The 25,997-nt window shown below is 61.4% G+C and overlaps 1 protein-coding gene and 2 long non-coding RNA genes across 6 annotated transcripts; 2 read left to right on the forward strand and 1 right to left on the reverse strand.

The window, feature by feature from the left end:
• Nucleotides 1-6,875: 6,875 nt before the first annotated feature.
• On the forward strand, nucleotides 6,876-14,631 carry LOC125618977. Of its 2 annotated transcripts, XR_007350392.1 has the most exons (5): nucleotides 6,876-7,170; nucleotides 7,684-7,837; nucleotides 12,378-12,519; nucleotides 13,198-13,230; nucleotides 13,648-14,631. It is a non-coding gene; the product is annotated as an uncharacterized LOC125618977 (long non-coding RNA). The 2 variants fall into 2 exon arrangements; XR_007350391.1 differs by lacking the exon at nucleotides 13,648-14,631 and having other exon boundaries at nucleotides 13,198-13,439.
• Nucleotides 14,632-14,765: 134 nt separating this feature from the next.
• Zbp1 (Z-DNA binding protein 1) lies at nucleotides 14,766-24,612 on the reverse strand. Of its 3 annotated transcripts, XM_048810876.1 has the most exons (9): nucleotides 24,371-24,603; nucleotides 22,620-22,713; nucleotides 21,760-21,984; nucleotides 21,248-21,313; nucleotides 20,722-20,895; nucleotides 19,511-19,678; nucleotides 18,323-18,526; nucleotides 17,306-17,554; nucleotides 14,766-15,500 (listed from the first exon to the last, which is right to left on the reverse strand). In XM_048810876.1, exons 3-9 carry the CDS (start codon nucleotides 21,863-21,865, stop codon nucleotides 15,316-15,318), a joined length of 1,152 nt encoding a protein of 383 aa, XP_048666833.1. In that variant the 5' UTR covers nucleotides 21,866-21,984; nucleotides 22,620-22,713; nucleotides 24,371-24,603; the 3' UTR covers nucleotides 14,766-15,315. The 3 variants fall into 3 exon arrangements, with proteins under 3 accessions (XP_048666833.1, XP_015335471.1, XP_015335464.1); XM_015479985.2 differs by lacking the exon at nucleotides 22,620-22,713 and having other exon boundaries at nucleotides 19,511-19,675; nucleotides 24,371-24,612; XM_015479978.2 differs by lacking the exon at nucleotides 22,620-22,713 and having other exon boundaries at nucleotides 24,371-24,612.
• Nucleotides 19,467-20,304, forward strand: LOC125618978. Its single transcript, XR_007350393.1, has 2 exons — nucleotides 19,467-19,584; nucleotides 19,721-20,304. It is a non-coding gene; the product is annotated as an uncharacterized LOC125618978 (long non-coding RNA).
• Nucleotides 24,613-25,997: the final 1,385 nt, after the last annotated feature.

A 25,997-nucleotide genomic window follows, 5' to 3' on the forward strand; every position in this document is an offset into this window, starting at 1 on the left:
GGGGCGGTGGGGGGCAAGGGGGGCCAGTTCAGGCCCCGTGCACGGGTGGGGGACAGGGGGACAGGGGCTGCCACCGTGCCACCTCCCTGTGCCCCTCTCTGGCCCCGTGTCTCCCAGCCCGGGCTCTCCAGCTGGCTGAGCAAGAGGCCACCTGCGTGATCCGGAGCCTAGAGCCAGGGCTGCCTGGGAGGATGGCGCCCGGCCTGTGGGGGGCAGTGCTGGGGCCACCCGGCCCAGGGAACCTCTGCTGCCACAGAGATGGTCACGCTGGGGCTGCCCAACCCCTGACCCCCCTCCTCCATGACATCCCGACTCCAAAACATGAGTGCCCAGTGCTGGGGGCCATCAGACGGCTGAGTCTCAAAGCTGCGTTTCAACCTCTGCGCACCACGGTTGTCCACCCAACAGGGGGCCCGAGGAAGACCGCCTCCTGGCCATCCCCAGGGAGGGCGCATCCTGGCTGTCCCTGGAGGGGGGCCAGCAGCCTTGCACCCAACATCCGTGTTGGAGAATGGGATTATTCTCATACCAGTGACTGGTTCAATAATAGGTGACATTTTAAATAAAACGATTCTGCTGTTGACTCGTGCAGTGCTCAGACACTCAGGAAGACAGTCCCCGGGATCCACAGGAGGCCGAGGGAGCCCGGAGAAGAAGGGGACGTCCCGGGCTGGCAGAGATCTGGAATGAAGGGGAGACCTGGGAGAGCGTGAGGGTCAGAGGGTGCCCCGGCAGCCAGCAGGAGGCCACGGCAGCGGGGCCTGGAGGGAGCGGCAGCCTGTGTCTGGTCTTCACCCGGCAGCTGCCTGCGAGCTCAGCGGAGAGGCCCGGGGCAAGCCGGGGGGCCAGGGCAGTCAGACTGGGAGCACTAGCAGAGGAGGTTGAGGCCTCAGGATGGACAGCGAGGAGAAGAGACAGTCCCCTGGGGCGGTGGCTCTGATTCTGTTAATGGGGCCAACAGCCCCCTGCACATGCGGAGAGGAGCGGGCAGAGGGGGGAGCCGTCCCTGGCCTGGTGGAAGGGGCTGAGGGACCGTCCCAGGGGGTCGTGGAGGTCCAGAGAGGGGAGGAGACCCACCAGGGTCACACAGATCCCGCCCTGAGAGAGACCCTGACTTGTAGCCAGGGTGAGTCCTGCCCCTCTGCCGCGGGGCTCCTGGGGAGCAGGCTGCAGCGCCCCAGGGCTCCTGATGCCCCTGGGCAGCTGGGGTGAGTCCTCAGGCGCAGGGAGCTGGCAGCCACCCCGTGGATTCTTCTGGAAGGAAGAGGTGTGCTTTTGCTGCTGCTGGAGCTTTAACCATGGAACCTCCCCTCCATGCTCCCTGAGCAGAGGAGGGGGTGCTCAACTCGGAGCTGGATCTGGGGCTGGCAGAGGACAGAGGCCCCAGAAGACCACCCCCCGTGTCCCTAAGCCCAGGTCTTGTGTTCACAGGAGACGTGGGGTGAATTCAGACAACGGAGGAGGCAGGGGTCAGGATTCGGCCGATTCTGCTCAGGGCCAAACTGCTCAGCAGGGATCAGAGCCCTTGGGCACGTAGCTGGTCCTCCTCAGCCGGGGCGGTGGGGTGTGCACCCCTGCAGGAGGCCTCACTGCCAACAGCAATCAGACTTCCTGTGACACATGCCACTCTCCCCAGGGGGCTCTGTTCTATCCCACGTCCAGGGCACTGGGGCTGGGGACGCTGCGGACTCCTCGGTGGGCATCCGACTGAGTCTCCATCCTTGGCCTTTCTCACCTGGTGCCTTCCAGATGCCCTGGGGGTATGTGAGACACAGCTTCCTGCCACAGGGGACCAGAAGGGACTTTCAAATACCAACACAGCCTGGGTGCTGTGACCAGCACAGAGCTGCGGCTCCAACCAGAGAGGCTTGCCCGACTCTACTGCCCAGCTGCCACCTTGTGGCTGCCCAGTCCCACCTCCCAGCCAGGACCATGGACAGGGAATTCCCCCGCCCACTCTGCGTGTCCTTCCCCTCTTCCACCAGCTGTGGGGAAGCTCTGTCTAAGGGGCCCACAGCAGCCAGCCTGCTCTGGGCCCCGAAGTGCTGGGGTCCAGGTCCCAGGAGACACTCGCAGGTGCCCCTCCACAACACACAGAGCAAAGCAGCTCTTTTTCGGGCCCAGGGCTCCTGCTCTCCTGGTTGGGGGCTCGAACCGAGCTGACCTCCTCTGCTGCCCAAAGCAGACCTAAACTTTGACAGTGGCCTCTGGGGTCTAAGCCCAGTGCCCCGGATGCTGCCGGACATCAAGTGGATGACAGGATGGGGCACCCACCTGTCAGCCCAGACCCTCGGCTGGCCCTGCAGACCTCACTGTGTCCTGGGGAGACCTGGGGGGTCTTAGCAGATACAGTCCCCACTGTCTTCGGGGCAGTGACAGTGCTGGCCAGGTCAGGGATCCCAGCCCTTCACAAGTCCCAACCATCCGCAGTAGCCCTAGGGGCGGCCAGCGCCCCACACTGGGGGAGGCTCCCGGTTCTGTGGTGGGAATTAATGAGGTACTGTGTGTGCAGGGCTCAGAAACCTGGTAGAGCAGGACAGTCCTCACGGACCCCTTTTACAGACGGGGAGGGAAACCGAGGCCAGAGAGGAAAAGGGGCTGGGCTGGAACGGGGTCTCCCGAGCCCCGACCCAGGGCTCCAAGTAGAAGTGGACCTGGTTAGCGACCCTGCATGCAGTCCCTGAGCGCTGCCCGGAGATCAAGTCCACATGGTGGTCAGCACAGGATGCTCGCGAGGAGAGCAGCTTTGGGGGCTGCCCCTTGGAGTCGCTTTCTGAGCACTCCCCGTTAAAGAGGGTCGAACAGCCTTGTCCTGATGTGCAGAGGAGGGCACCGAGACTCAGGGACAGGAGACCGTCCTGAGGCCTCACGGGGAGGCAGGATTTGAATGCAGGTCTCTAATGGCAAAATATAAGTGCTCCCTGGCCATGGGCAGAAAGGCAGTGGTCCCTCACAGCGGGCTCCCAAAGGCCACCCTCTGTCACCCACACACCCCGATACGCCTGGAGGTGGCTGCGCTGAGGCCACGTCAGTGGGAGGGGCTGCTGGCGGGGGAGGAGGCCATGGGGAAACGTGGGGACCCCACTCCAGCCACGCTGCCAGCTCCGCTGCCGCCGTGCGGCTCTCCAGCTGTGTGACAGGGCTGGTTGTCCCCAAGCTCTGAGCCCAGCTTCCCTGGTCCTGCTTTTCGAGGAGCAGCAGGGTGCTGCTGGCCCAGCCCGCTGGTTGCTGGTCGGGGCTCTGCCCTGCCTGTCCCCTGCCTGTCCCCTGCCGGTTGGCTCCTCCCAGCTCCCTGCCCCTTGACCCAGCAGGTCAAGGCACATGGCTTCCTGCACAGCCAGGCCCACGGGGGGTCCCTTGCGGCCCCACTCTGGCTTTGCGCCATCCTGACCCTGTCTGTCCACATCCCTGGGCTCCCGGGCAGGAGAAGCCGGAGGAGTGGAGGGCAGAGGTCTGGGCTGGGGGAGCTGATCTCCCAGGGGAGACCCGGGTCCATGGGGCTCCTGGCCTCTGAGGAGCCCCCTCCCCTGGACACCTCTAGATGTGACCCAGGGCCAGCAGCCACCTGGGAGCCCCTGGCTGTGGGGCTCTGCTGTCCTGGTGGGTGTCTGCCCGTGTCCTCTTGGCTATTTGCCTGCTCCCTGGTGGCTTACAAGGCCCCGGATTCCTCAGATGACCGGAAGCCGGAGTCCCTGGGATCCGGAGTTCCCAGCAGGAGATCCAGCCCCACCGGGTCTGTTAATCATTCCCTGTGGATCTGGAACTGTGCTGTCACACAAAGGCCACGGGGGCAGCACGAAGACCGCTCGTGAACACTGCGGGGCATTCTGGTGACCGTCCAGGGGCCAGCTGCAGAGTAAGCTGCCACCCAAGGGGCCATGGCCAAGAGGTGGCACTGTCCAGCATTCAAGGGGACTCCCTGGGGCCCAAGTTGCCCCAACGTCCTCACACCCCTTCAGACCTGGTGGGCTGGGAGGGGGTCAGAGGGGCCAACTGAACCTGGACTGCCCAGTGATGACCCCTGCAGCCCCCTGAGAGGTCAGTCTCTGTGGACCCAAGAGGACAATGCCATTTACCTGCCAACAGAGGCTGAGCAGCTGGGGAGGCAGGTGGGGGTTAAACTTCCTATGGGGGAACCTATAGGAAGGTGGATAAGCACAGCACAGGCCAGGAATCGTGTCCACTGAGCATCTACTACACACCAGGCACACACGCGCTGGCCACCCCACGCCTGCCTGGCCAGCCTTCCCCATCAACTCCTATGATGTCCCCTCTCAGCGGGGACATGAGGAAGGAAACAGGGTGGGCTGTCCCAGGGACTGGCTCCAGGGGCTGAAGGGAGCCCCTCGGCCTCCTGAGCCAGATGCAGGGTCAGCCGGCGGTGGACATGGAGGTGCGCTCTTCCCGGGGACTTGGCCCCAGCCCCTGCCCCAGGCACATGTCCTGGCAGGGCCATCTCAGCAGAGTGGACGGCCAGGTGAGGGGTCCAGAGTGCTGCAGGCAGGGCAGGGTGGGCGGCGGAGGGGGTGGAGTGGGCGGGAGGCCTGGCTGGCCAAGGCCCAGTTCCGAGGTCGGGGCCTGATCCTGGGGTGGGGCAAGGGAGTGACGGGACGGGGCTGGCCCCCGGTATCCCCTGGGTGCTGGGCAGAGCTTGGGCAGAGGGACGAGAGGTTGTGGGGCTGCTGCAGGGAAGGGAAGCGCCGCTCACCTGGCCGGGCACAGGGAGCGGGGAGAAGGGGCGGCTCCAGATTTGATGAGCACCTGCGCAGGGAGGCTCCCCAGGACAGAGAGGGTCTGCCTAGTCCTGGGAGGGCACCGTGAGCCGGGGTCGAGGACGCCGTGAGCCGAGGTTGAGGACACGCAGAACCACCGGGCCCGGCCCTTTCCTGTTCCTAGGACCCCAGGAGCGGCTCAGCACCCAGAGGCCTGGTACCTCCGTCTCGGCAAAGGGGAGGCAGGTGCCCCTCAGAGCCAGGGCAGGGTGAGGAGGTCGGGGCCTCCCTGCCCAGCCTTCCCAGCTAGTGGGGAGATGGGGTGGGCCAGGTGTGGGGCACCAAGAGGGGCTGTGGGCTGGGGCTGGGGCTGGGGAAGTCCAGGGCCAAGGGCAGCTTGGTCTGGGCCTTGACTGTCAGCAGGGTGGCCGTCACCCCCACTGCACCCCCTAACCCCCCATCACAGGCAGAAAGTCTCGGGCGATCTGTGGACTTGGGTGTCTGCTGTCCCAAACTGGAATCATCCAGAAAAATCAATGCTTAACCCGGCGACTCCAACAGGGCCCTCAGCACGTCAGCAGGGGACCTGGACCTGGGTCTCTGGAAACACCCACTTGACTGTAGTCCTTGCCCGGAGTCCCCAAGCTGAGGCCTGGAGCCCACCCCGGCTCTGCATGAGGGCGCTCGCGGCCGGGAGGGGCTCCACACCGGGGTCCAGCCGAGCCCCGTCCTCCTGGGCCTGGCCACGGCCCTGAGGAGTCTCAGGTGCATTTTGGCTCCTGTCCAGGGATCACAGCGGGCCAGGGGACAGGACATCCTGGCTGCCCAAGGAGCAGAGGAGGGAGGGGCAGGGACAAGGTCCCAGGGCCCTGGATGAGGGCACAAAGGTGCCAAGCAGGGCCACTGCCCTGGGGAAGGGACCTGAGTGTCAGTCCTCGGGCCATGTGAGCCATGAGGTTGGATGGGTGGGGACCCCTACAGGTGAGGGGACCAAGGCTGAGAGAGCAGCAGGTGGCAGAGGGGGATGGGAGCCAGGGGGCCCTACGCTGTGCACCTGCTGCTGGCCAGAGGAGGCGGGGCTTCTTCAGGGGCCTCTGCTCCCTGCTGACCCTTTCCTTCCCTCGGCCTCTCTGTGCCAGGCCTGTCCAAGCATGTCCAGGGGCTGCTCCCCACAGCAGTCCTGACAGTCAATGCCAACGGGACAGCAGGCACAGAGAGGGCAGGTGCTTGCCCGAGGCCACACAGCCTGAGGTAAGGTTGAGCCACCAAGGCAGCCGCAGGGCCAGACAGACCAGGGGGCCGGCATCTAGTGTGCAGCTCTCAGTCCTCCAAAGGCCAAGGTCAGAACTTCTCTGTTCTTCGTGTCACCCCGGCCCCTTCTGCACTGGTCCTGGGCGGAGTGGCATGTGAGCCCCGAGGCTGGCCTGTACCAGGCCTCCTGGAGACTGCTGGACCTCAGCCACACCCAGGCAGGGCCTCTGGTGTGGACTCTGGGTTGGCATCTCTGTGAAGTCCACTGGCAGATGCTGACCCCCTGGAGTCTGAGGACTGCCCACCGATGCAGGCTTGCCCAGCCCCGTGGTAGACACTGCAAGTCCCTGGGCGGGACACCAGGGCCCAGTGAGTGTGGGACACGGTCCATGGGACAGAGACAAGATTCTACTCAGGGAGGCCCAGAAGCCTTCATGCCGAAGGTGAGGCGGAGGTGAGGCAGGGTCCAGCCGAAGAGCCCGGGAATAGGGGCTGCCCCGACTTGAGCACGTCGCAACTAACATGCTCAAGTCCAGGGGGAGACAGGACGCCACGGGGACCGATCACACCACTCAGGGCTGAGTCTGAGCTGTGGGCCAGCCCCATGTGACAGGCCCAGCACCCAGAGTCTCCACTGGGGATGAGACATGCCTGGCCCTGGGAGAGAGTGGCTGAGGGGACAGGGAGGGTCTCTTGACACCCCGAAGATGAGCCAGGAAATGCAGAGAGGAAGAAGCAGCACGTGCAGGGGTCCTGGGGCAGGAGGGCGTGGGTGACGCTGGGGCAGGGAAGGGAGGCTGAATGAGGTCAGGAGGGGCAGCTGAGGGACCAGAGGGGTCAGGCCAGTCCTGCACGGCAGCTCAGGGACAAGCAGAGAGTTAAGCTCAGAAGGTTTGCAGAGTGGAGCTTCTGATGGTATTTACATGAAATACAGATTCGTGGGTCTCACAGAGACCTGCTGGGTTGAGATCTGCAGGGCCAGGGCCTGGGCATCTGTCTGGGACATTGCTGGACGATGAGATGTCATCGTGTGGGGTAGGGGAGAAAGGGCAAAGATGAAAACTGTCAGGGCGGCAGAACAGACCCCGGTGTGGCGGGGAGGGGACAACAGGGCAGGAGCCCCCAGGGAGCAGGAGTCTCAGAGACGGCTAGAGGTGACCAGAACAGATGGACCCCCTGGTGGCCCCTGCTCCGACGTAAGCTGAAGGTAAGTAAACTTGAGGCTACACACCTGGGCAGGGGGGACACATACGTGGAGTGACCACCCACGCTATGCCAGGGAACTGCCTAACTTGAGGGGTGGTGGTCCACAAGGACAGGCCTCGGGGGTCAGTCCCACCCAGGGGTGCTGGGCCGAGTGGAGACTGACCCCTGCCCTTCTGCCCAGTGAATTCAAGTTTGGGCTCAGCTGCAAAAAAAGACCAGGGGCGCCACCTGGTGGTCAGAGTCTCGGCCATGGCCAGCTAGGTCCAGGCCAGGGTCCACCTTGTCCAGGGCTCCGGGGGTCCGTCCCAGCAGGACTCTGTCCTTTGGTAGATGCTCATGCCCACCCACCTGCCCCTTGGGCCTTGCAGAAGACCCATTAAGCCCTAAAGAACCCCCTGGTTGGGAATCTCGCACCCGGGGCAGGCTCCGATTCACCTGAGCTCAGGTTTCCTTCTAGATCTTTCTCCACGCACCCAGATACTTTTTAATTTACAAAGTGATTCATACCCCACAGGGAGTCTGCGGGCTGGCTCCCACGCACCACTGGAGGGTGGATTCTTTTCGTGTCGGGGAGGATTCTTTCTCAGCAGCTGCACACGCCCTCGACGTGGCCGGAAAGCGGCTGGGGCGATGGCGTCCCCCCGCAGGTGGCGTTGACTAGGGGCAGGGTGAGTTTTCCGTTCTTGGTTTGCTTCCCTTGAGGAAGACTGGGATTTGAAAGTCCTCTGCACTGGGACGGGAAGGGGATTTTGACAAGTGCACGCTGGGGACAGATACCATGGTGCTGGGGAATGAGCCCACCCTGTCCCTGAGTTGCGATGGGGAGCCCAGAGATGCTGGACAATGACCTGTGGCCTGCCCCGGGCTCCTCTGGCTCTGGAGGTCCCAACTGCCTGCAGAAGACAGCCAGGAAGTGTGGGTGGCTGGCCAGTCGGAGCAGAGAGGGTCCCCAGTTTCCCCCACTGGGGGACCAACAGGATGTGGCTCAGTTGCCCCACAGTAGATGTACTGTGTGCTGCCTGGGCTGTGGCTGTGCCGGGGACCACAAGCACATGGCCACCCACCGGCACCGCTCAAGGGCTCTCCACGGGTGGGCTCTTTTAAGCCCCTGTTTTGCAGATGAGGACACTGAGGCTAAGGGGGACTTGTTACCAGAGGTCACACATCCAGCAATGTGGACACCCAACAGTGGGCAGGAAGGGGCTCGGGACTCGGGCCCTGGGCCTGGCTGCCACTTGGGGAGGTCTGTCGAGGGATCGCCTCTGTGTCAGTGACCCCTCTGGGCGGGGTGGGAGGCGATGGTGGTCAGCAGAGCAAATGGCCGTGACATTGTGAGAGGCACGTGGGGGTCACCGAGCCCCACCAGAGCCCAGAGAGTGAAGCCGCTGCCTCGCCAGGGCTGAGCAGGACGGGGCGGCGGCTGCTCCATCCTGAGCCCAAGGCAGGAGGAAACCGGGGCTGAGCAGGAGTCAAGGAGGAGGACCAGTCCTGGGAAGGCAGTGACCAGGGGGGCTGAGGTGGGGCAGCTCGAGGTGGCAGGGGGATGAAGAGACTCTCCACCTCACTGCCCCCTGCTACACTCCAAGTGGCCACTGTTCCCTCCCTCCCAAAGACAATCACAGAGAGAGGGTGGCGATCACCCCAGGTCACACACGAGGAGACCGAGGACAGAGACTAGGTGCCTGCCCAAGGCCATCCAGCTGGAGGAGGCTAGTTCTGGACTTTGGACCTGGGGTGGCCCCATTTTTGTCCTCCGTGTCCCTGCGCTGTTGTGTGGACGGGGAATGTCCCCCTGTGTGCTGAGCAGAAGGGAGAGCATGGGCTGATCAGGTGCCCTTGGGGTTCAGCGGGGACCCCCAACTCCACTTCCTCACCGCCCAGAAGAGGCATCTGGGAGCAGGATGTGGGGCTCTTCCCACCACAGCTGTCTTCACTCCCGTGTCCTGGGTTTGATCCCGGTGGGCTCGACTCTGCCTGTGTGACCCTGCGAGTGGCTCGACCTCTCTGTTTCACTTTTTTCATCAGGTGAAGGGGGTTAAGAAACCTTTCCTGCAGAGCTGGTGGAGGAAGGGTTGGGGGAGCCGCCAGGCTGCCAGTGAGCTTGTGGTGAGCTCCTGCTGGCTCCTGCAGGAGCTGTGGTGGAGGCTCCTCGGGATCAGGGCAGGTTGTAATTGTGTCCCCAGGAAGGAAGAAAACCACCCTAGAGTGGCGCTGGGTTTGGGCTCAAAGCTGGAGGGCCAGTGGGAGAGTGACGCAGGAGCTTGGCCAGGGCTCTGTGCCCACTTTGGGGGTGTGCAACACCCCAAAGCCATGGGGACATGTCGTGTGTCTGGCCACTGTTGGGGAAGGAGCAGAAGGGGTCCCAGAGCCCCTGCCTGACCCTTGTTTTCAAAGTTTCCAAGTTCAGCCTGTGTGTGGCGGTCAGGTAGCCAACGGCCAGCAGGTGGCGCTCGGCCCAAGGCCGTGGAGGTGCTGGAGCCGTGGTGCTTGGCCAGGCCAGTGGCAGCAGGTCTCCCCGCCTCCAGCCGCCTCCTGCCATGGAGTCGCCAGAAGGTGGCGCTGGGTGGCAAGCGGCTCTGCCTCGCGCCTTCTCTGGGAACCAGCCAGAGCTACTGGGGTCACCGCTGAGGCTTGGTGTGCCAGTTAATGGCAGGCACAGAGGTCCCCACCTGGGGCTGCGAGGCACATTGAGGAAGTCCTGCCTGGGCCCCCACTGGGAGACCTTTGTCAATCAGTAGGTGCAGGGTGACCTGGGATCCCCACAAGAGCCCCTCTTATCTGACCACGCAGAAGGTGCTTTTCTTCCTCCTGGAGGAGGAAACTGAGGGTCAGAGGGGACGGCACTTGATGTGGTCATGCTCAGCGACATGCCCCTGCAGCGTGATACCATGCCCACCCACTGCAACCTGCCATACCACCAGCCACCCGCGTCCTCAGTCTGGGGCTGGCGCTTGGGGTAGAGTGTTATTTCTGCTGTGCCCTCAAGGCTGCTCTGCAGGAGGGCGCCCTCCCACAACACTTGTGTCCTAGTCCCCAAGGCTGCCCGAGGTCCCCTTGTGTGGAGAACTCCCCGGGGGGAGGTCGGTTACCTGGGACACCCAAGGCCGCCTGTCAGGAGGGTCCTTGGGGAGGGAGGCAGGAGGCCGGAGCCCTCACATGGGACGCCGGGGGCGGCAGGGAGCGCAGGAGCAGGTTTGCCGCCGCAGCCTGCCAGCCGAGGCCAGGGGAGCTGGGGCGCACGGCCTTCCCAGAGGCAGCTCTGAAGCCTCAGCTGGGCAGCCATTGCCCTCTGACCCTCCTGCTCCCAGGGCTGTCACCCTCTCCTGGTTGGTGGACACAGAACTGATGGAGGCCACTTTGGGGATCCTGGTGGGGGTGGGGCTTGCAGGAGCCAGCGAGACACAAGGGCAGAGCTGACCTCAAAAGGTGGGGGCAGGTGGGCAGAGCCAGGCTGCAGCCTTGGTCCTGTCCTTCCACATCCTAAGAACTTGCCTGGGTTCCAGACCGGTCTCTGTCCCTTGGACCATGGCTTTGACTCCCTGAGCCTCGGTTTACCCCCTGGGCAGTGGATTCCTGAGAACCACCCACCCTGCGCAGCCTGCCTGTCCAGGGAATCCCTATTCCATGGCCTCTTGTGGGAGGAGTGTCTTCACAGAGTACAAGATGCCGGTCCTGCTGCCCCCTCGTTGGACACAGCCTGGCTGTCCATGGGCTGACCTGGTTGTGCTGTCCCCGGCAGAGCCAGTACGTGGGAGGGCTGGGTCCGGGGTGCTGGGCTGGCCATCGGGGCTGGAGAATTCTGGTTATGAACACAAAGGCTGAAGTGGGCAGTTTCACTTAGTAGCCGTGTGGCCTTGACCAAGCCACTCCCCCCCACTCCAGACCCAATCTCCTCAGCTACTAAGAGGGGGAATAAAGGTACTTTGAAAATACTCTGAGCTCCAGAGGTCACATGTATTTAAGCTCCCCCAAGTTCAGAATTAGGTCCAGACTGGCTACAGCTAAGGACTCTCATCCACGTGGCCAGGAGGAACTGTGAATCCTGGAGTGGTTTAGAAGCCACTCTGGTCTTTGCTGGGAGTGTGAAGTCTGGAACCATGGCAGCCACTTTGACACCAGCAGGGCAGAACTCTTTGTGGCTGGAGTGTCTCCATTTGGAACGTGAGACAGCTGAGTCTGGGGGAGCCAGAGATGAGGGACAGCACGTACTTGACCATCTGGTCCTGAACTGCTGAGTGACGCCCGACCTGAGCTCTGTTGGTTTGCAAGTCCTGCTTTTTGTTTTAGTTCAAAACTGCCGATAGACGTGCGGTATCCCACTGCATTTATAGATGAACCCCTAAGCAATCGCCAGCCTCCAGACTGGGCCGGCCCCGAGCGCTTTACAGTCTCCTCGCAGTGTCAGGCCCCCAGCTTCTCACCACGCCCCGCACGGGGCCCCTTCCTAAGTGGTCCCTCTCAGCGTGCCCCTGGATGAGGAGAGAGCACCACCATCTTTTCCTGACAAAGCAGCCTGAGCAGCTTCAGCAAGGAACACCCCCAGACCCCCCTCCCTCCCCGGGCAGATCTTCTGGGGTCCACCCTCCCCTCCACTGGCCACGTGGCTGCGTGGGGCCCTGGACCCCTTGGACTCCGGGTTCCTTCTTCCTTTATCTTTTGCAAGTGACCTCGCTCCTTTCCCCTCTGGACTTGTGTGGAATCTGCCCCCGGGGTTTTCTGAAGCCTCACCCTCCCGGGGGCCTGGCTGGCTCCTGGACCAAGCACCAGAGTGTCCTTCCCTCCACAAAGTCACGGTCCTCTGCATCATTCCCACGCCCCACTCCCCCTGCGCTTTCGGCCTCTGAGACTCAGGGCTTCCCCCGTCCACCCCACAAACCCCCCGTCCCCTGGAACTGTCCGTCCTACCAGCACATCCTCACCCGCTCCCTGGAAGCCTCCTCTCGGCTTTTTCTTCTAGTCCTTCGACGGCCTAAAGCCTTTCCATGTCCGTATTACACTTCTCCTCCTCCCCCTGACCTTCCCCTGCGGCTCCCGGGCTGCTGAGGGCGTGAGGAGGGTCATCTGTAATTTACAGGTCACCGCCGACCCCCACCCCACCCATCTCACCGTGCCTACTGCCCAGTTTAAAGCCCAGCCTGGTTTCAATGTCCAGCCCTGAAGACGAAAAGAAAGCCCCATATGACCACCAGTGGCTCTCTGGTCCCACAGAGCGTCTGTGAAGGGGACAAAGAGGATTCTCGGTGCTGCACTAGTGGGGACAGAGGAGCAGGAGGGTCACAAGGAAGGCTGGGCAGCACTGACAGAACCTAGTCCCTGTCCTGTGCCCATCAATGGCATCTGCCACCTCTGGGTAAGGCCACCGTCCCCCTGTGCAGCCTGAGGCCAAGGAAGGGTGGGAGACTGCCGCCCCCTCCCTCACAGGGAACCATGGAAAGGCCACATGGGTCCTCAGAGTGAGCCACCTCCCCGTCGTCCCTCCAGTAAAGCCAGCTGGTGCGGGGGCACTGGGAGAAACACCCTCACCCGGGGCTACAGTGGCCTGGCTTCTGCTAGTTGTCTCCTCCGCCCCTTTCTTGTAACAGAGCCTCTCTTTCTTGGGGATATAGCCCACAGGGTGACTCCCCCACAACTTTGGGGAGCACATCTGACCCCAGTAACCAAGCTGAACACTCCATTCTTCATTGGCTCAAAGGGTGGCATGTGACCTGGAGTTACCAATCAGGATCTTCCGTGGGACATTACAGACAGTGTTTGATTTGATGACGGCTCTTTCTGCTGGGGTCGCTAAGCTGGTGGCCTAAGCCTTGGGTGCTGCAGCTGAGCCACATAGAGAGTCTCTAGAGAGATGGCAAGAAAGAAGCCTGAGCATAGGACTGAGCCCCTGGATCCAGCCATTCCTGAACCTCGGAGTCCCTTGACTTCTCAGTTGCATGAGCAAATAAGTTTTTGTTTAAGCTTGGGTAAACTAGGCTTCTGTCACATGAACCAAAGTGCTCCTTAACGCCTCTCTGGGCTCTTCCTGCTTTAGGCTTTTGGTCCCGGCTGTCTTCTGAAACCACAGGTGAGAGGTCCCCCTGAGTGGGAGCAGAGCTGGGATGAGACGCAGAATCGCCCTCTGAGCAGGTCGTGTGGGTTTGGAGACGCATTTCCAGTTCATGGAACAAATCCCCGCCCCTCTGGGGGCTGCAGGATTCCTCTGCAGGTATCCCCCAGGAGGGAAGGTGGACAGGCAGGTAGACAGGGAGAACCGAGGCGGGGACGGACAACCTGCTCATTCTCTGCTGTTAATAGTGACTAGTCAATTTCCTTCCCGAACAGACCAGCGCTGACCTTCACCTCCAGCCCCCATTAGCTGCCAGTAATGCTTTGCCAGAGTATTGATGACAAATTAATTATGCAGAGACGGCAGATTTCATAGGAAAAATGGATGCTCTGGTCTGGGCTGGAGTGGGAGCCGTGGTATTCCCGCCTCCCACAGCCCGGGGAACCAGCGCCCTCAGGAACGCGCAGAGGTTGGCTACGGGTCCCCAGCTCATGCGGAAGGCAGTCAATCCCGGAGCCGAGAACCAGACACAGTTGTAAGCCCTCCGACTTGGTGGCTGGTATTTGACGTGATCTGGAGGCTCCAGCCCCCGGCGTGGCTGCGGCGACTTTTCCCCAGCAGGGCTGTGCCATCCAGCTCAGGGGACAGGAGCCCTGCTCCCGTGATGACCCCAGCTGCCTCAGGCTCAGAGCCGCTGGGTTCTTGGGCCGCCGGGTGGCCTCCTGGCTTCCCTTGATTCCTGGGAGTGGCCCAACGCGGTCCCCTGCTTTCTTTGCTGTGGGCTCCCGGCCACCTTACTCTTCTGCAGTCTCTGAGTAAGTCGCCCGTCCGGCCTCCACGCCTTGGCCAGGGCGGTCCCTGCCTGGAGCGCCATTCCCATCCCACCAACTGCCCCTCAGTGTGGCCTGGTAGATGGGGCTCCAGGGCTCTCTGCTCCCTGAGAGGCCTCCTGGGCTGTGTGCCTCACTGTCCCATGTCTCCTGTGACGGTCACAGCTCCTGACCGTGATCCGCCATGAGGGTGGGTCTTCTCCCCACTCTGCAGCCCCAAGCAGGGCTCGGCTTGCAGCGGGTGGCCAGCAAGGAGCTTTGTCCCACAGTCGCTGTCCCTGGAGGTGTGAAAGTGAACAGACAGGGCCACAGAGGCCCGTAAAGTCCCCAGCCTTGGAGGGGACCCCTGAGGTTGTGCAAGGGACTCCTGAGGTTCTTGCCTATCCAGCGGTCCCACGAAGGCTGAGTAAGGGGGACCCGCTGACGGCCTCCTTGTTCCAAGGATCAGCCCTGTGACGCAGATTGGCCAGTCCCTGCTGATTGGTCAGAGAAGGTCACCTGACCCCTGGGCCAGCCAAAGACTTGCTTGGGACTGCAGGAGGTCAGGGAGCAATTTGCTCTCTGAGAGTTCAACTAAGGAATCCTAGATCAATTCTAGAGAAGGGAGGATTCTAGAGGTCAGGTGGGCATGACAGTCCTTGAAGGCAGGACTTCAGGGAAGAGAAGAGTGTGGGTGGGTGTCTCAGTGCATCCAGCTGCTGTAGCAAAACACCTCTGACTGGGCACTTTATAAACACTAGAAGTTTAATGCTCACAGCTCAGGGGGCTGGGAAGGCCGACACCAAGGTGCCACAGCTCCGTGTGCCGAGGGCTGCTTGTTTTGAAGATGGCACTTGTAGCTGTGTCCTCCCAGGGAGGGAGGCTGTGCGCAAAGGGGAGAAACCAGCTCCCTCAGCCTCCTGTCAGGGCGCCCGTTCTATCACGAGGGTCTGTCATTGCCAGGCCCCCCCATTGCTGCGGCTCTGGGGGAGCTTAGACGTGAGTTTGCGACGTGAGCGCACAAGTGCTCAGACCCGCGCAGGCAGCCATAGCGGAAGGCCAAGAGGCAGGACCTGCCCAGGCCCCAGAGAGAACAGAGAGCCCACCCAGCCAGCCCTCCTCTCGGCACCAAGGCCGCCTCTGGTCAGTCTTCAGCCTGAGCCCTTCCCCACCCTGAAAGCCGGCTCCTGCTGGCCAGATGTGGGCAGCGGGCAGGTCCAGAGTCCATGAGACAAGACACCCTGCGCAGGTTCCCCGGCACCTGCCGCCTCCCAAGTGCAGCCCCAGGTCCCTGCTACTCGCCCCCCTCCAGCTCCCTGCGTCCACCCACAGAGACACTGTGCTCTGCAGCGGGGGGATTGCTGTTTCCAAGGGTCATCTCCCTCAGCTTGGGGGTGAGCTGCGCAGGATTGCCCGGGGCTTCCTGGCCCCCGTCTTCGGGGACCTCGCTTGTGGACGGCTCGGCTTCGGAACTGGGATCTGTGGGAAGAGAAGACATCATCGAAGGAGCACGAGGCCCCTGGAGTAACCAAGGCCATCCAGAGAACTGGGGACTGAGGCCATGGTCCCCTCCTTGCCCAGTGGACACCTGAGCGTCCTCGCTCCCAGGCCCAGCCCTTTCTGAACACTGCGGCAGCTCCGGCTCCCCTCAGGCCCTTGGCTTTGCCCGGATGGCCTCCAGCGGGGCGGTAAAATCCCGGGCCTCACCACGGTCCCTGCTTGCCCAGTGGCTGCCCCCCCGCTCACTCCAAATAAGATGTGGCTTTCACCTGGGCCTCCAGCCTCGGCCGCCCCTGTCACAGCCACGGCCCTGGGCCCAGGGGGTCAGCCCTCTTGCTCCCTAGCCTCTGCCTGGTCACCAGCCGGCCACCCTTGTCCCCAGCCCAGGGCTTTCCCAGGTTTCCGCTGGGCAGGAGCTCCTTAGCCACACATCCACCCCACCCCTGGCCTCCCCAACTGCCCCTCTGCATCTGCAGGAGGCTCCCTGCCTGGCCCGGGAACCCCAGGCCCTACGTGGTCTCACTGATTCCCGGGACGTCCCAGGGTCCTGGAGACAAGTGGGAAGGTGGGAGTGAGGCCTGGGTCTGCTCACTGTGCTGGGGCTTCAAGGACGGACCCTCAGGACCTGGGATACATGACCCTCGACTGCAGAGGCTGGCGGATGGAGGCTGGCCTGTCCACTAGAGTCTGCCAATCTGGTTTTGTGACCACTGGTGAGATTTTATCCCAAGTCCTGGAAGACCGGGAGCTGAATCCCCCCGCACCACCTTCTCCACACTGAAAGCAGAACCTCGGCCGCCCGCCCCAGCTCCAGGCCCTTCTCTGGCTCCCACTGCCTCTCCCCTCCCACAGCACCCCCTCTGCAGCCTGGAGCTGGGCTCTGGTGCATGCACACCCCCACCTGCTTGTCCTCGCCTCTAGGCTGTTGCCTGCGCTGTTCTGCCCACCAGGTATGCCCTCCCCAGCCTGTGCCCACCTCGAGCAGTCCCCTCAGCCCCGGCACCCTCTTCTCCTGCACAGTGGAACCCCTGGCTCTGAGCCAGAGGGTCACGTCCCTAGGGGCAGAACATGGCAGGATTGCTAATTGCGCATGTCCTTTCTCTTCTTCTTGTGGCAGAAGGACCCCTCTGCTGACACTCAGCTGGGCCCAGGCTGCCCAGCCCACCTTGGGGCCACATGCAGGCCCCTGGAGTGGGTGCAGAAGAGGGAGGTGAGCTCCCTCCCAGGGGGTGGCCAGCGCTCTGTGACCACTCCTCCCTCTCCCGGCTGATGGCAGTTTCAACCCCACAGTCAGGACAGAGTCCTGGGACAGCTGAGCACCAGCAGAGAAGGACTCAGGTCAGTAGATGACCTCGAGGACAACCCAACTGGGACCCCAGCAGGTCCTGAAAGAGGCCTGAGCTCTGGGTAGGTGACACTCATGCCCGGGGCCTTGTGGCTGCTGCAGGGCCGCCCACCCCCCAAAAGTCTCGCTGGCTGTGGTGTCCAGCGCCTCTCAAGGTCACATTAATGACTGCACCTCCTGCTGCTGACCGTGCCCTGGGCTGGGCAGGCAGCTGAGCACTTCGCCTGCTCGTCCAATCCCCTCCTCACAAGGCCTGCGGGGGTCACTACGCTGCTCTTGTCACCCCCTTACAGAGGAGAGGTCGGAGGCCCAGCGAGAGTGAGGCTCTGGACTGGAAGAGGTGACGTCAGTAGCCACTCCACCTGTCATCACCACCATCCACCCTGCTCCCAGCCCTGGGAAATGGGCGGCTGGGGGCCAGGGGAGGGGACCAACCCACCTGCGCCCTCCTTCAGCTCCCCGGGGTCCTGCCGGCCATCTCCAGGCCCCGCGGCTGCACCTGGGCTGGCGGTCTCTGGGCCTGCTGGGAGGACGGTCATCCTGTTGCTGTTGCCGATGGTGGTGTATTCGAGGAAGCAGGACTTGATGTGGACTCTCTGGACTGCGTCCGCCTTGGGGTGAGGGTCTGACTGGGGCATTCGCGTTTCAAATGAAGCTTCCGAGTCACCGTCACCGGCCGTGGCTGAGACTGCGCACCAGCCAAAGAGACGCCGGAGGGTGGGCAGCTGGACGGTGGCCCCAGAGCCCAGCTCCCAGCCTGGCTCCAAGTCCTCCTTGCTGACTTCACCAGTGGCCACCTGGCTCAGTCAACAACCGATGCCCACGCCCTGTTCACCACCAGGCAGCCACTCCTCCTGTCCTCCAGAGCCCCCAGGGGACCTGGCACCTCAGCCTTTCTCTGGGCCCCAGTGATTCCTCCCTCATCTCGTCTCTCTGCTTCCTGGCAGGGCTGGGTCAGGGTCTCCACCTTTGGTTTTGCTCATGCCCAGCCCCAGCCCCTGCCATCTGGCTCCTCCACCCAGACTTCTGGAAAGAGCTGTCCACACTCAGTCTGGTCTCCCTCCCGACCTCCGACCCTTGCTGGCAGAACCCCACACTCTTCCCCTGGCTGACCTCTCCCCCAGTTGGGCCCCTGCTCCCGGGCCCCCTATCCCGTCTGTCCCTGCCTGGGAGGCCCTGGCTCAGGGCCTCTGGTCACTGTGCTGACCCTGCTTCAGCTGGCCAGCCTCGGCTTCTCAGGGAGGACGTGCTGGTCTTACAGATGGGGAAACCGGTCTCCGGCTGGTCGGTGCTAGGGGACGGGGACCCAGCGTGCCATCTCTAAATACCCCACCTGTGCCACAGAGTTTCAGTCTCTTGGAAGGAAAAGACCCCCTGAAAAGACTCTGGCTCCTGTTCCTGCCCCCCCAGGAACTGAGTGGGGCTGGGGAGAACGTGGCCACAGGACTCCAGTTACCTGGGGGGCTGGATGAGAGGTTGTGGGCAGGACCTTCCGGCAGGTCTCTGTGGAAGCTCATCTCGTTGCTGTGTCCCACCTGCACCCGTCTGAGCAGGGACCGCTCCATGTGGATTTCCTGGGACCCCCAGCCACCTGCCAGGGGTCCCTGAGCCGAGGAATCACCTGGGGCAGTTGGGGGCAGCTGGTTGGGAGCTGTGGGACCTAGAACAGTGACACAGTGTTAGGAGGGGCACCAGGATGTCTGGACTGGAGAGCAGGTAGCCAAGGAGCTGCAGCCAGGGTGTCCTGAGTGGGGCCCTGCCCAGGGTCCCACGGGGACACCTGCAGTCTCAGTAGTCACCCGTTGCCTGCTTCCTGGTCCTTCTCAGCCTTCTGATCCCATCAGGAGACCCTTCCTTGGTGTAAGCGTGTTCTCAACACGTCATTTCATCTCCCGGACATTTATCTTTATGGTGAACTTCATGGCTTTCAACTTAGGGGAAAGCTAAAATTTTTATTTTAAAATATATTCAAGTCGGGGGTGGGGAGTGAACCATTCAACAGCACTGATTAAACAAACGGGACGTAGCCAAAATCGAGGAGGTGACATGGGAGGATTCACACTGGGGAGATGATCATCAAGACATCAGAACAAAGTTCCTCATCTCACATCTGGGAGACTGAGGCCCAGGGGAGAGCCTTGCTCTCCCAAGGTTACGGGATGTGTCTGAATTTGGGGCAGGTATTCTCACACAGGGTGCCGGGCCGGACTGAAAGAAGTTGGCATCCTTGTGCCCTGGTGCCTGGCATGGAGCCTGTTCAGCCTGCAGCTCTGCATTTCAACAAAATGAACATGTCTCTGCTGACCTGTACCCCAACCTCCAACACATGCTGATGTGGGGAAAGAAGTGTGTCCAGAGAAAATGAAATATTTCCGCAGTGTACTTGTGATATTCTGCTGACAAAGAAGAATTTGAATTATTTCTCATTGAATTATTTCTCAAAATACTGCATTCCATTAAAAAGAGCAGAAGGTATTGGAGTGAAGGGACAGCAGGAGAGGTTGGATCCAGGGCTCCCTCATTCTCACAACAGCTATAAAGGAGGGCCGTGGACATTGGGAAGCTGTCCTTCCTCCTTGGAGGATTGAGTCCCCCCACAAGCCCTCTGAGGTCCGTCCTCCTGGGTGCCTGTCAGATGACTTACCGCTGCCCTCAGAGACGTTCTGCTTCATTAAGATGTTCCCGTGTCCGATCTGGATGCCTTCAGAGTTTGTGATGGTAATGTGGCAGTTGGGTCCATTCTGGCAGATCATGTAGACTGGATTCTGCTGGCACACTGCTACAGCAGATTGATTTCTTCCTTCAGAATCTTCTGCAAAATAATATTCCACTCTATCCCTTTGCACCTCTTTAGGGGTCTGAGGCTCCAGATGCCAGTTGGCAGCACCAAATTTCCCTGGAGAGTTTGTTAAAAGGATTCCCAGGCACCCGATCTGGGAATCTGGGAACCTGCATGGGGTGACTCCAGCCTCACATGATGGACAGCTACTCGGGTGTCACAGACGGAGCTCAGGGTCAAGATGGCAGGTGGCCCCCCTGGTGTCTTGCTGCCCCGCCACCCAGGCCCAGGATGGCTCCTGGGAGGATTGCAGGAGTCACGTCCTCTCTCCCTACCCTCTGTCCCCCTCCCTGGGAGGCACCCACAGCTCCAGGCCCTGAACCCCAGGGGCCTCTCCCCTGTATCAAACACTCAGATGCCCCCCATGACTAGTGACATTGATTTGAACTTGTCACCGATTTGAACTCCAGCTGCTATCCCACCTCATCAATCCTTCCCCACGTTGCTGACCCCACATGGGCACTGTGGGGGTGTGGGGAGGCTCCTTCCCCAGCTCTGCGGACCCACCAGCCACAACACCACCTCCAAGGCCCTTGGACGTGGTGTCTTTGTGGGTGGGCTCTTTCATCCATATGGAAATAAAATTAAATTATACTTTATGACTGCATGGTAGGAAGACAAAAATCATCCAGGCTGCGTTCATTCCTAGATGTTCGTTATTGTTAAAATGTTTGTTTTTCTTCTGACTTTAAAAGAAATCAAAATGGAAACCTCTTTGCAGCCTCTGGGGTGACCGAGGCTCTAGGCCCTGGGTGCCTGAGGCTAAGTGGCCCTGGATGCCACACTTGAGGGGCCTGAGCCTTGCCTCACCTTCTCTTGGCCAACTTTAAAATCCCAAGATCGCGGCTCAGCCCGCCAGCACTTTCTCTCCCGGAACCTTCTCCAGGGGACGGTCAGTGCGACCTCTAGAAGCTTCTGGCAGGTTCTAATGAAGGGGAGCAGGCAAAGTGCTCAGAAGGACACTCGCCAAGGACTGGGTGCTGCGTGCGAGCGCGTGGACAGCAGGGGAGGCCTACCTGGTGCAGAGACGCGCCACACTTGCAGCTTCTGGTCCTGGTCCAGAAGGTGCTTGCTTTTCATCTTGTACAAGGTTGGGTTCACGTCCTTCGCTGTCCTCATTCCCAGGGCCTGGGCGATGCGCAGGGCCTTGCAGGGCCCACTAGCTTTCAGAAACCCGTAGATCCTTTCCTCTGGGAGGCAGGGCGACTAGGTGGTTAAGGAGACCCCGTTCCCAAGTGTGGGTCTGCCCGCTGCTCGCTGGCTGTGTATCTGGGGACAGGGGCCCGGGACCTGGGTGGAGCAGCAGGGATACCCCGCGGGCAGCTGTGACCTAGGATGTGTGCCAGGTGCACAGAAGCGGCAGAGAAACAATTTCTCGGCCATTTAGATTCTTGGGCTGCCGCAAAGACCAACTCTGGCCTCGGGACCTTTGGTAGGAGCCCCTTGGGTAGGACTGGACTCAGCACTGGTGACACCTTGTACCTCTGGGAGGGCTTGGGGGTGGGGGGCGGCAGGGCTGGACGAAGCTGAGGCTGTGCTTACCCAGCTCGCTGAGCTGAGGGCCAGGACTCTCTGCCGCGGCAGCTGCTTCTTCCTGGGGCTTCTGGGCTGGAGGAAGACAGGCGGGTCGGGGCTGGGCACGGGCTGGGAGAGCAGGCTCCAGCTCTGGGGTATGTGAGGCCAGGTGAGCGTAGGTGCCCACTGAGTGTCAGGCTTGGTGTCCGAGGGCTCTGGGGCCAGAACTGGGCTCAGGTGTCCTTGAGTGTGCTCGGCCACCATCATGGTCACTGTGATGTTGCCATCATTGTTTTTCTTACCACGTGTGCTTTGCTGTGACCTACTCTGCTGGTACTGGGCTCTCTGCACCTAGTCCTCCCAGCAGCTCCTACGAAATGGCCCTACTGTCATCGCCATCGACCAGAAAAAGTAAAAAATCAAGGGACATTAGATGTCCCCAAGTGGCAGAGACTGGATTCAAACCCAGGCCCAAATCTGTGCTTGTCTATTGCCCAGATGTCTCCCGTGGGCCCAACCCACCCAGGAACGCAGTTTACCATGGCTGTCCTGGGCAGGCTGGGTGGGATCCACACCTCCGGGATCACCTGTGCCCAAGCGCCATGTTGCGGGGGCAACTTGGGAGACTGTCCCCTCCTTGGCCATTCTGTAGAGGACTGAGTTGAGCTCCTTCTTGAGCACTTGGCATTCCTTCGCCAGCTGGTAGGACTTCAGAGGGGAGCTGGCATCTCCCAACACCTGCAGGATCTTCTGCTCAAGGTGGCCTGGGAGGAGAGGAAGGCAGAGAGAACTGAGCCCCAGGTCCCCTGGGTGGAGAGGGCCAAAGACTCCAGGAGGCCAGGGAGGCCCCCTCTTGAGTAGGGTCCAGGGCAGAGACCATCCATGGCAGCCAGTAGAGCCTCTGTGTGGAGAGACAAGCATGTGGGCTGGACGGGTGACGGGGACAGAGGAGGTGCACACCCTCTCCATGTGCCCTCCCGGGCGTGGCACCAGGGCAGGTGGGAACGCTCAGCTCGCCACATCCCAGGAGCAGGGGGTGGAAGGGGGTCAGGCACGTCTGGCCCAGGGCCTTTGCCATCGGTGCTTCTGATGCCCCTGCTGTCAACCTCAGTGGTGCCGTTCTGATCCGAGCCACAAGCCCCACAGACATTCGGAAGCAGGTCTTTCCTCGGGTGCCCAATCATGGAGTCCTGAAATGCCACACTCAGGTCTCTCTTGAGTCCTGTGCTTCCCCATTTCTCTGCCCCCACCACCATCTCCAGGATGGTGGGGTCCACCAAATGCAGCCATTTCCCCTGGGGTCTCCTCTGCACCTGACCCCCGCTTCTCTCCAAGGGCCCCGTGCTCCTCCCAGTCCACTTGCCTGCATGTGGCCCTACTCAGAAAGACCCTCTCGGACCCGTCCAGCATCTCCTCGTCCTCTGCTCAGAGCCATCTCCTCTGGGAAGCCTCCTCCCTGTGCTTGCTGGTGTTGGCTGCTCTGGCTGGGTCCCCTGCAGAACATCCCCACGGGGTCCCTGTTGTTTGCCTGGTTCCCTGTAAGACCTTTGATGTCTTGCCCAGGGCCAGGCACACAGTAGGTGCTCATGGAATGGAAGTTGAGTGAATGAGTGAGTGAATGAGTGAATGCTTTGTCCTCTGCTTGGACAGACACTGCCCAGTTGGCCCAGGGCCACTGGCATGTTGCTTCCTGGTCTGAGCACAAGGAGCCCTAAGCCTTGTGGGGACTCAAGGAAGAACTTTGCAAACAGCCCCTACTCCTCCTAGGGCAAGGCCTGGAAATCAGAGCCATCACCTCCCATCATTAACACAAAAACAAAAACCCCAGGGGCGCTGCCAGCTGCCAGCATGACTCAGACGCTGTGTACAGGTGACGGGTGACGCCCAGGGAAGAGCAGCTGGGAGAGCCTCATGGGCGGTGGCCTGGCCTGTCACCAGGAAGTTTCTGCCCCTAAGAATACTGCAGGTGGTGTGAGGAGGGTTCTCCTTGGGACTGCCTGGGTCCCTTCCTCTGCCATCTGGGGTTTCTTTCCTGATCAGCAGACAGTCAGCTGGCCCTGGCCCCAGCAGAGGCCCTTGTGGGGCGGAGTAATGAGCTTGTGACCCCACAGTTGGGGCTGGGGCTTGTTCTTGTGATCAGAATGTTGCTACCCTGCTGGGAGCAGGTGGAGAGCAATGAGAGGATCAGGCTCACCCACTCCTCCTTCACCCACCAAGTTTACCCAGGGGAGGGGCACCCAACCAACTCTGCACCTGGCTTTGTCTTGTCTTGCAAAAAGTGTAAGTTCTTGAGGAGCCCACCCTGAGCGCTGCAGGGCCACCCAGACCCCAAAGGACAGGTGGGGTCAGGGAGGTGAATGAAGAGCAAGCCTGAGAACCTCTGGGTCTGACAGTGGGAGGTTGTGGACCAGAGCAGGGGCAGGGGACAAGCCCAGCAACAAGGGAAGTCGCTCGGGGAGGCAGAAACTCCTTGCCCGGTGCCTGCAGCGTCCTACCAGGAAGAGCGGGCACTAGTCACGGCCAGTGCTCCTGGGTCACATCTCCTTCTTAATCTCTGGTGAACTGAGCCCCTGCTGCACACGCGCCCTGCCTCAGTTTCCCCACAGGTGAAACTGCGGCAACAGCAGCGACTTTAGGGATTCAGCAAAACACAGAACAAGAGCAAAAAAAAAAAAAAATGAAGACCACCCATGTGCGCAGGTGCTTAGCGGGGCCCCTCGAAAGGAGCGGCCCTCGATGCTGGCTGAGGCGTTCTCCCTGGTGGCCTCCGGAGGAAAATAGTCACCAAGGAAAGAATATAACCCACAGAAAACAGGAGCATGTGCCTCTTTTCCAAGCACCAAGCTTTGGTTCTCAGATGACTGTGCAGAGCCACTGGTGCTTGGCGGCTGTGACAGCCGGGGACTTCACCATGCAGGGACCCGGTTGTGCCATCTAGGAAATGGGACAGCACTGCCCTTGATACTGGGGGCGTTTCATGCACCTAGACACAGGAGCCTTTGGAGGGATGGCTCGGCTCCCTGCCCCACTCCGTCCCCTGTTCTCCAACACACTGCTGTTACCTGGGCCAAGCAACCTCTGGAAAGAAGGAGGAACCCGCCCCCCAGTCCCAGGAATTACCTGTGCTCCCTGGAGGAGGAAGAGCCTTACCTCTCTTGCTTGGGTCAGCAGGAGCCTCGGCCATGCTCACAGCAGAGGCAAGGGGCCCAGTGGACCTGGGAGCAGGTACCTGTGCTGTGGCCTTGCGGGTATGAGCCGCAGGAGGCTGGGCATCTGAGCCCCGACTCGGGGAACCTCTGAACCCACAGGGAAGCTGTCAGCTTCGGCCCACAGCTGTCAGGACTCACACTCCAAAGACAAACGCCCAGTCCGCCCCACCCCGTCAGGAGAAAGAGAAAATGAAACTTTGTGTGGTTTTTCTCGGAAAGAAACAGAATCGAAAGCAGGACCCATGAGGGAGCGAGGGTGGACCCCAGCATGATGTGGCCAGGCAGCAGCTGGGATTGGCAAGGCTGGGCGCCTCTGAGGTGGCCTCCCTCCCCTTCCAGCACCCAGTGCTGACTGCCAGGCCCCACATGGAGGACAGGATGCTTCGGTGGGTGGGTTCTCTGCATTTGTTCCTGCCTTTCCAGGGGCCCCACTTTAAGAAGCACCTACTATGTGAATTCCAATGCATTGGCCTCCCCAGCTCAGCTACAGAGAAGGGCTGACTCTGCCTTCTTTCTTCAGAGAGGAAACTGAGGGATTTGATCTGTGATACCCAGAAGTCAGGCATGGTGAACCCCCAGCCCACACACCAAACTGAGGCCCCACGCTCATGGGAAGATGCTCCCTAATTTCAGAATTGTGGGTGGGATGACTGCCTTCCTTCACCAACTTCCCACCGATGCCGCAGGACGGCACCTGGGACAGCGCTGCTCAGCAGTTAGGGACTCCCGCTGGAGGCCAGGAGTTTGGGTTCAAACAGCCCCACCACGTACTAGCTGTGTAACCTGGGGCAACTTATTTATCCTGTTTCCTCATTTGTAAAACCGGGTCCTGAGAGCACCACTTCATTGGGGTGCTGGTGAGAACCAAGGGGTGATCCAGCTAAGCAGTCTGGCCAGAGCCCCTGCCGTCATCTACAGGTACGAGAGCGCTCGGGCACCACACGTGTGCTTCTGGAGAAGGACCCATGGCTTCCACAATTTTCCAAAGGGGCCAGTGACCCCAAAGCAGTTCAGAGCTCGGTTCTCTTCAGATCAAAGAAGAGACTGGGGTTCAGAGAGGAGAAGGGCTGCGGAGGACTGGGCCCTGGAGTCTCTGGGTTTGGGGTGCAGCAGGTTCCTACTTGGTGGCCGGCGGCCGAGGGCTGGGGGGTGTGCCGGTCCCCACGCCCCCTCCCCACCCCTCGCCCCGAGGTTCTGCGCCCGGGCTGAGAAGCAGCAGGCGGCCGGGGTTTGCCTGGNGGACACACCCCCCGCCCTCGTGGCCTCCGGACCCAGGGCTTCACCCCTTCGCCTTCTTGCGCCCTCCTTGAATTCCGCCGCCGCTGCTTGTCTCGCCTGCCCTGGGAGCCAGCGCCCCGGTGGTTCTCTGGCTGACCCGGTGGTCGGTTCCGTCCTCAGCCTTTGCACAACCCACCACCGCCCGGAGAGACCCTCCCTCCATCCGCCTCCAGGGCCTCCCCGTTCCTCCCATTGCCCCTCTGCCTCCTGGCCGGTTCACCGTGACCTCTTCCAGATCAAAGGAGAGACTGGGGTTCAGAGAGAAGGGCTTAGGGTTAGGGTTAGGGTTA

This window comes from Marmota marmota, unplaced genomic scaffold, assembly GCF_001458135.2.
Source record: "Marmota marmota marmota unplaced genomic scaffold, marMar, whole genome shotgun sequence".
Classification (NCBI taxonomy): domain Eukaryota; kingdom Metazoa; phylum Chordata; class Mammalia; order Rodentia; family Sciuridae; genus Marmota; species Marmota marmota.